This window comes from Pygoscelis adeliae, unplaced genomic scaffold, assembly GCF_000699105.1.
Source record: "Pygoscelis adeliae isolate BGI_AS28 unplaced genomic scaffold, ASM69910v1 Scaffold44, whole genome shotgun sequence".
Taxonomy (NCBI): Eukaryota; Metazoa; Chordata; class Aves; order Sphenisciformes; family Spheniscidae; genus Pygoscelis; species Pygoscelis adeliae.
The window spans coordinates 412,335-420,992 of NW_008824761.1; the positions used below are offsets into that span (position 1 = coordinate 412,335).

General features: G+C 43.0%; 1 protein-coding gene across 2 annotated transcripts in view; it reads left to right on the forward strand.

Annotated features, from left to right (window-relative positions):
- KLF12 (Kruppel-like factor 12) overlaps window positions 1-8,658 on the forward strand; it is a 253,528-nt gene that overhangs the window by 225,330 nt on the left and 19,540 nt on the right. For both annotated transcript variants that reach the window (XM_009323519.1, XM_009323520.1), the window contains one exon: window positions 7,385-7,542. In XM_009323519.1, the coding sequence (XP_009321794.1) occupies window positions 7,385-7,542 (158 nt within the window). The remainder of the gene's footprint in view (window positions 1-7,384; window positions 7,543-8,658) is intronic.

Consider the following 8,658-nt stretch of genomic DNA (forward strand, 5'->3'; position numbering starts at 1 on the left):
CCAGAAGTTTGTTTCATGTATAGTCGTGCTTTCGGTTCCACCACAGCCAGAGAGATGTTGTAACGCACTCGGGTATTGCAAGGCAGCTCACCAGTTCAAGTAACTTTAGCTGGTCTCAGTGGGAATAAATGCTGCAGATAAAGTCGAGGTCAGAGCGCAGGGTATTTTGTTTGCTGACTGCCCAGGACAGGGACGTAAGAGCACGGGAATGGCTGTGCGGAGCTGGAGCAGAGGATCCTCTTGCCCGGGGCTCTCCCTCCGGTAGCAGCCAGAAGCAGACACCTAGGACAGAGCACAACAGGGCAAACTTACCATGCTCCTACTCCCGTTTGCTCCCAGTGCAATTTCCCACCATCTCCAGCTTGGGCACTTTCTGAACCAAATGTATTCAAATCATCTTTTATCTGTGTTTTGTTTACCCATGTGATTTTCCCATTTAATATGTGTACTGCTTGTGTATGCTGCCAAATTCTTCCTTTCTTTCTTGACAAAAAGTATAATTTCCAGTGTATCACCTTAAAGTACACTGATTGACCTAACTACCACTAATAAGAGTAGTACATATTTTCCTTTTATGATTGCCTTAAGTACTGCTTGATATGTTTAAATGTCTAACATTCCTAAGGCAGATGTTTGCCTTTCATGAAACATTAATTAGAATCTAAGAATCAAAGAGGAGAAAAAAATACATATGTATATATGCATGTGCATCTGTTTGTCTGTGAACAGGAGACAGTGGAAACTTTGTATTAAAAAAAAGCAGTAAGTAAATATTTGAGGGAAAGACTTTATCAGGAGATTACACTGATATTTAAGCATATTAAAGCAAAAAAACTACTGTGTTTTTATATAGTATGATTTTGGCATCTCACTACTAGGTGAACTTTTATAAACTGTAATGAAAAATAAGCCATATCATATTTCTTCACAGTTTAATATGTAGTGTTTATAAGGATACTTTCACCAATATCCTGAGTGGGAAGGTAACATTATACAAGCTATCAGAAAATAAAAGTACGTTATGTGAAAAGCTACTACAAAAGAAAGTAATTGAGAGCTGGAAACTGGGAAATACGGTTCAATTCCCCTTTTCAAAAACACACAGAGTACTCATATCATGCCTGTTAGCATCTGAAACTTGAAGGTCTTAGCAGAGAGAAGATACTTTATCTTAAGTGAGATTAGCTCCCTGAATGAGCCGCATGCTGCTGTACACATGTTCACTTGACTCTGAAATGTGCCAGAGGACTCAAGCAAAAGCATTGGGACTGCAGTCGGCTCTGCTTCCGACTGTCCTTGGCGGGGAACTGCTCTGTAAGCCTTGAGCAGTGCTACTGTCCCACTTCACCCGAATGACTGACAGCTGCCATGGGTTTGCATGAGATCGTCTGACATGCTGGGGGGATGGCTGTCCCACCACTGGATCCAAAGGCCAAGATTTTCAAAAATAACGCAGAAAGCTCAACTCTGATGCTCATATTCATTCACTTAAGAGCTCTAGTTTTTATAAATGTTAAGCGGCCAAACCCCACGATGTTTCTGCAGCTCAGGTTCCCTTTGAATGCCAAGAAATGCAAGAGATCCAAGGATTTTCTTCAAGTGCTCATTACCATCTGAATGCAGACACGTTATATTCTAGTTCTCTGCTTTTATTTCAATTGCCTGCACTTTTAGTTGCTACGACTGAAAGGTTGGCCCAGAAGCTTTGCACGTCCCATAAAGTAATGCTTCACATCATTGCTAAATTTATACAGTTTGTGTATTTGAATATTGTATATTTGTATCTTTTTTCCTTTTAAAAACAAAGAAAAAACGTAAATATCTGGATGTCCAAAATTGGCCTGAGGATGAGATATGAATGTTTGTCTGTTGGTTCTATCCCATATTGTCAAGGCACATTGTCACCTCTTAAGTATGTAGCATGGTAATATCTCCCAGTTTTTGTTTTCAGCCTATCTATTTATGCGTTTATCTTTTTTGTATCTTCTGCATACACAAGTGTCACAAGAAGAAGCTTCATTGTGGAGCAAAAGGTGGATTTTCCAGTTGTTCCTTGTGTTGATTGCTTATGTCCATGTTCTCAGTTTCTTCATACAAATTCTGAATTTCCATGGAAGTTGTGGCATTGGTGGTAATGAATCACAGCTATTTGCCACTGAAAGGGTGATGACACTCCCCTCGCCCTTGGCCACAGGATCCTATCCTCTCCCATGTGTCAGTGCAGGTACTTGGCAGACTCCACTATTTAGAACTAAACCAGCAAAAGCAAGCAAGCTGCTCAGATTTTTTTGCAGAATTGACTTTGTCATTGTGGGTCCCTGAACTGGCTCGCTGAAGGATCAGACAAGTGCCAGTGCTAACACAAGGGAAAGCAACTGGAGCAGGACTGTCCTGGTACGCCAGCTTAGCCAAATCACATCCTTCAACAGCCCAGAGCCTGAGAAACACAAGAGGACCACGGCTCACAATGTGCCCACCTTGTGGGGCACGCTCTAGCCTGCCGAGCCCCTCATCCGGGCTGAGCAGCTGCTGCATGGGGCCGAGCCCATTCTGGTTCTCTTTCTCATGGAAGCTGGAGCGGAGAGGGCACAGCTGATATGTGCCTGGGCCTCACCTCAGAGTGAGGTTAGCATCTGTTTTTAGCAGCTGCGGGCTATTAAGGTGTAGCTATAAGTCTCTCGTTTAACTAGAGCTAGGGAGGAAGGTAATATGGGCTGAAGGTTGTAAAGGAGAGACATATGGTAATGGGCAGGTGGGTGGGCAGGTAGGCTTTGAACACAAGCTGGTCAATACCTGTTGGCCCCAGGTCAGCGTGTTTTTCGTGGGGTCTTTTGCAAGGCATGCAGGAGACATAGCTAGAGAGCCTGAGCTCATAGCGGAGGGGCTGAGGAAGAGTAAAGGTGGCAATCACAAGGATGAACACGCAACATTGGGACACTGTTTGGGTTTGTACGGCAAAGAGCAAAGCAGCAGCTCGCTGCACATCACCGGGTCCGTGCTGGCTGTGTCAGCCAGCTCTTGCCCGGCTTGCTGGGACACCGGCAGCGCCAGGAAGCTCGTACTTTGGCCGAAGGTAACGCTGTGTGTTTGCCAAAGGGTGAGAGCATGTGAGCAGGCTGTTTGTGGGGAGCAGCCAGTGTGCGGCGAGTTGTCACCGTGTGGCATGTTGTTGGTGTGTCACAGCACTGAAGGCAGTTCAAGGCTTTAATAAACATACTGTGCTCCTCGGGCAGTTCTGCTCTGCTTATTGCTCAGAAAACAGAGGATCGGTATAAAAAGACACACTACGTGTGCTTTTAACAGTGTTACTGCATATGCCAAGGGCCTTTCCCAGTCTGTAGGTAGAACGGAGGCGAAACACCCAGGAAGTAATGGGCAGCATTTGTAGAAAGGAAAAATAATCCTGCGTTACCAGGGTTGTTATAATTCCTGTCGCATGCAGCACAGATCACGTTCAGGAGAACTTGATGGCCATCTACTGGCGAAGCCCCAGTCTTTGTTTTACTTTGCAGACTTTCTTGCATCAGAGAGACAAGCACTTGGCCGTGTGTGAGTTGCAGAGATGTATGTTTTCACTTCTAGCTGGAAATAACACAGCTGAAGTTTTGTAAATCACCCTAAATGCTCACACTGATTTCGTTCATTTCACCCTGTGCGCAGTACTGACTACAGGTGTTGCTGCTGCTTATGGAGGCAACCAGCAGTGCCCCAGGATTTCTGTTAGTGTAATAGTTTCTACACTAATATAGAAATTACATTGGTTTTAGAAATAACAAACTGCAAATAAATACATGTCAAGCTGACAGGTCAGAACCCTATTTTCTTCTTTGTTACCTTATCTTTCAAACTCAATGTATCAGCAGTAATTTGATACATCCTGCAGTTTGCCTGGGCTGCTGCCTATGGTGTCAGGCCTATTGCTAAACCCACCTTGAGCCTTAAAGGCTGCCTGAAATCTTGGCCGATAACAGGAGAACTGACAGCTTCTCGTCTGGGCACCCTGGCAGCTCTCGGCTGCTGACATGTTTCCAGGTCTTCACTCTGGGCAGTCTGTGAGGGACTCTTACGGTCAAGAGAGGCTGCTAAGATACGGTGGGGGGAGGGGTATTTTTGGGGTTTTTTTGATTTATTTTACATGATTTTAAAACGCATTGTAAACACAAAGAAAAAAACTCAGTAAAAAAATTAATACCTGTGAGTTCCCTGTCATGTCTATTCTCAAAGTCTTTGTCTACTGTGGTGCCATCAAACAGTAGTTTCTGGAGGCCTGTGGTGACCAGAGCCACCTGGTAGAACCCCCATGGCCTTTAAAAGGCACAAAACATGGTTTTGAGGACTTTTTTATGTCTCTCTGTGTGGTTGGCGAGGGTGTTTTGTAGAAATTGCTTAAGAAAGAGGAGGGTGTCCCTTTACTGCTGCATGGCCAAAGGAAAGAACATCAGCAAATCAACTGACAGTTACTGTGAGAGGGACTAACCTCAGGAAGGTCAAAAAAGCACCTTGTGTTCTTTTTAGGGCTTCCTGTGGTACCTCCATTTTAAAAAAATCACACAGCTTTTGTAAGGCTAAAACAAGGCTGGTGGTATCAGGTAGGATCAGGCTTCTTTTCCACCAGTGAGCGTGTCTGCGCTGCGGGGTCCCCCTGCGCCACGGGGCTTAGAGTGGCAGAGGAGGATCACCTTGGCAGTGTGCTCTCACTTGCCACGTGAGTCCCTTCTGCTGGCTAGTTTGTCATTTAGTCTGCACTGCTGCGAAGGGAAGGCATGAGGTTACATTTGCTGGTTCCAGCTGACGGGTAACCTTTCTCCTCGGCGTGCTGAGCAAGCGATGGCTGTGAAGCTCGCGGGGGACGGTGGCAATGCACAGCAACTTCTGTGGCTTATTTGGTTATTTTCCCTGGCGTGGAATCGGTAGGATGCTTGGCCTTTTAGAATAAGGGAGCAACCCAGTTAAGAAGCAGCAGCATTGATTGTGTGCTACCTTTGCGGCACCGCTTTATGCCACCATCTCCTGTATAAATACCCGGGAAAGCACGGAGCAGTTCCCAGCAGTGAAGTCACTTTCTTGTACATGACAAATAGCTTTTTACCAGGTGCTGACTCTGCTCAAGGTTTGTTTTGTCTCGGGGTTGGAAATTGCAGCAGCATTACAAGCTTGATCCTCCTCCCATTTAAACGAGCTGTACTATCCAGGATCTGAATGCCCTGCTACAAAATAGGCTTTTAAGACAGGTCGTAAATCACATGCAGCAAAAATGATGCACAAATACTTATTTTTAAAGATAAAGATTTTCTGGTCTTGAGCACTGGATTTTGTACCTTCAGTATTGAGCTTTAAGATTTGATTTACATGTTTGCTTTTTATTTTAGCTGGTGAGATGCTTAAAAAAAACCCACCAGAGTAACAAAACTGTTCTCAGTGAATCATCTAACCCAAGACTTTTATTTGCCCTGAGATGCAGATGCTTAAATGCAATTCCTAAGCCATTTCTGTGACAGCTAAACATATCTGTGTTCCTGTCACATAGTTAAAGTGCTGATGTATCTTACTCTCCTGGGAACTACTTTTTGCTAGTTAATGTTGATATTATGGCCCTCTGTCCATTTCTTCCTCCATTTCAGAAATTTCCCGCATGCCCATTTACAGACATCATATTATAGGCAAAAATAATTAATCTGGAAAATCTCTTTGCTTGAAGGTGAAATATGAATATATATCAAGTGTTAAGAGAAAAAGAGGGCTGTCAGAAAGAGAGTACTCCATTTTTTTAAATAGTGGTTTAAATTAGGGGTTTACTGTAAAAATTTTTAAAGAAAAATGCATAACTTGAACTACCACAAATTCAAGGCTGAAAGATTCGTAATGCAGCGAATTGGAACATCAGTGAAATCACATGCTAACAGTGCGAGATGCTTTATGCAAAGTTTTAACCCAATATAAATAGTCCTCAGCAAATTCTGGAAATCTCTAAAAGTGAAGTTTATGGCAGAACAGCTATAGCTGTAACAGCACTGGCTGCTGTAACAGAAGGTTGAGGATTGGTGTTGACACAGGAGCTTCTCAGCAGATGAATCAACATCAGCGCTTCTTTCAGATGCCTTTCTTAGTATCTTAGCTTCCCCAAAGGTTCATGCTTGCTTCTTTTCGTGATCAGATTCAGTTTCTGTTCCTCCGATTCATTTTCATTTGACAATCACAAATTCTTTCAGGAGAACCGGGAACTTGCATCTTAGGAGTTTAAAAGAGCTGGCTGACGAATCTCTAGATCATTAACCTTCAGCGTCAATAAACACGGGAATGTGGGGGAAGCCCCAGAAACTTAATGAAGGCCAATGTTGTTCCAGTACTTAAAGTAGCTAAACAGGCTAGTATAACTGTAGGTGAACGTGACTGCCGTGCAGTATAACCATAATGGGGTTGATAAGGCGATCAATTAATAATGATTTGTAGCTGGGTAATATAACTAATGGAAGTCAATGAGGGTTTGGATCTTGGCATACCGGCTTGATAATAGTTTATGACACAAGTTTATCTAACCAAGGCAAGTGCATTGTTGTAGCAGGCTTTCTTGAAGTATTAGACTTGGTACATACTGTATTTGTAAAATAAAGCAATGTGACTTCAACATTACTTCTTTTTATTTGCTTAAAAGTGGGATAACTGATAGGCCTTAGGATGTTGCTGTAAATGTGGAGTGTCTTCGCTGAGCATAGGCATTTCTGTGGAGATCGGTTGCTGGCCCTGTGCTAATAAACTTTTTTATTTATCAGTGGTCTGAAAGGAAATAAAATTCATTGACTTGCAGGTGATAGATTGAGAATTGTTAAATAAGTAAATGGAAAAATCGCTGCTGCAGCGTGATATGGATCTCTTAGCAACCTGTATGCAAGCAAACAACAGGTGTTTGGCCAAATGCGAGGATCCATAGTCCAGATCTGAGTACTGGAAGCAATTTTTCTTAAAAGGTTTCAGGATTATTATATATTTAAACTTGTCAAAGAGAAATTATGGAGGCAATATATAAAGCTGTTTAGAAAGCAGGGTTCAGTGAGCTTGGATCTGGACATGGTTAAAATAGAAATAAAGCTCAGATAAAGTCAGGCTATTTCATTACTGGAGCAGTATTTTAAGGATCATGGTGTTTTGTCTGGCAATAAGCACTTCTAAATCAAGCCTTGAATTTTATTTCGTACTGCACAATACGCTCCAGTTCAAGCACAAATTGTTTCAAATACGTGCTGTGGACTACATTGTAGAAGAGGAAATAATTATTAATTAATTGTTAAGGTCACTTCTGGCACAGTGATATTTTACAGCTGATCTTTTGGGGCCCAGGATATACACCATGCTCTCGCTTCATTTTTGCTCCTGTTCTGTTTTTTAGTTCCATTTCACCGTTCAGTATTGAGAGCACAAGGCGTCAGAGAAGGTCCGAGTCTCCAGACTCCAGGAAGCGGCGCATCCATCGGTGTGACTTTGAGGGATGCAACAAAGTATACACAAAAAGTTCCCACCTGAAGGCTCACCGGAGGACGCACACAGGTAAGACTTTCCTGGCTCTGTGTACCACAGTTAAGACACGCAGGTTCCTTTCTGCCTAATTTAGGACGTATTGAACTCGTCATCCTACACTAAGTGCTGAAGGCCTGTACCTAAACAACGGAGATGTCTGCGGGTGTGTCAGCATTGGCATTCTCGTGCAGTTCGAGCGTGCTTTTGAATTGAACTTCCCTGTCATCCCCACCTCACAGCACAAGAGCGATCTCAGCACAAACCGGACTCCTTTCAGATGAAACAAAACAGAAAAGTGGCCTCCAGGGACACACCTAATGTGCTTCAGTGAACAATGGGTGGTCATTGCTTGGGACCAACCAGAGCTAGTCCAAAGAAAACCCTCGAGAAAAACATATAGTGTGGACACGGATCTTCAGCACCATTTTTTTCACTCTACAGACCTGCTCCTATGGAGCTATTACTTGCTTTTACAGATGTAGCCTTTGAATGATAGGCACCACTAAATGCCTTCAGTTCAATTCAAGTGTAAACTCAAGAGCTCAGTATTTCTTCCTGGAGGCTTTCAGAGGCACTTACCACATACTGCAGAGGGAAGTCAGTCACTTTATGAGAACAGGTTGCACTAGGTCCCTACAAGAGAGATGCCAGAGAGGTGCCTAGATGAGCTGGATCCATTCAGTGATGATAACACTTAACACTTAATCAATACCTGGTGTCCTTATTGACTTTATGGGCTGTTACTAGTCTACATGACAGGCACGTAAGGGTAGCTGAAGCAGTGATGTGTAATTGTTGTAATTTTATTGTGGATAAACTCAGGAGCACCAATTTGAAGTCATCAAGAACAATTTAAAAGGGGATCGCTTGGATGGCTAGAAAGGCAGTGGACAGAATGCTCTGAGTTTCAGTGCTGTTCCTTACTCTGCTGCTGATTTGCTTAAAATAAATTTATTGATCTCTCTGCTCTTAATGTACTTCAGTGTTCTTGTAACTTCTTGGAGAAAAGATGGTGTTTATCCAGCATGTAGCACAATGTTGTTCTTTGCTGAGAATCTGCTGGCGCTTTCTGTGGTGTGGTGTACTCTAAAGAGTATGAGATACTATTTTAAAAAATTAAGTGATGGCTTCTACATTTCAGATGAG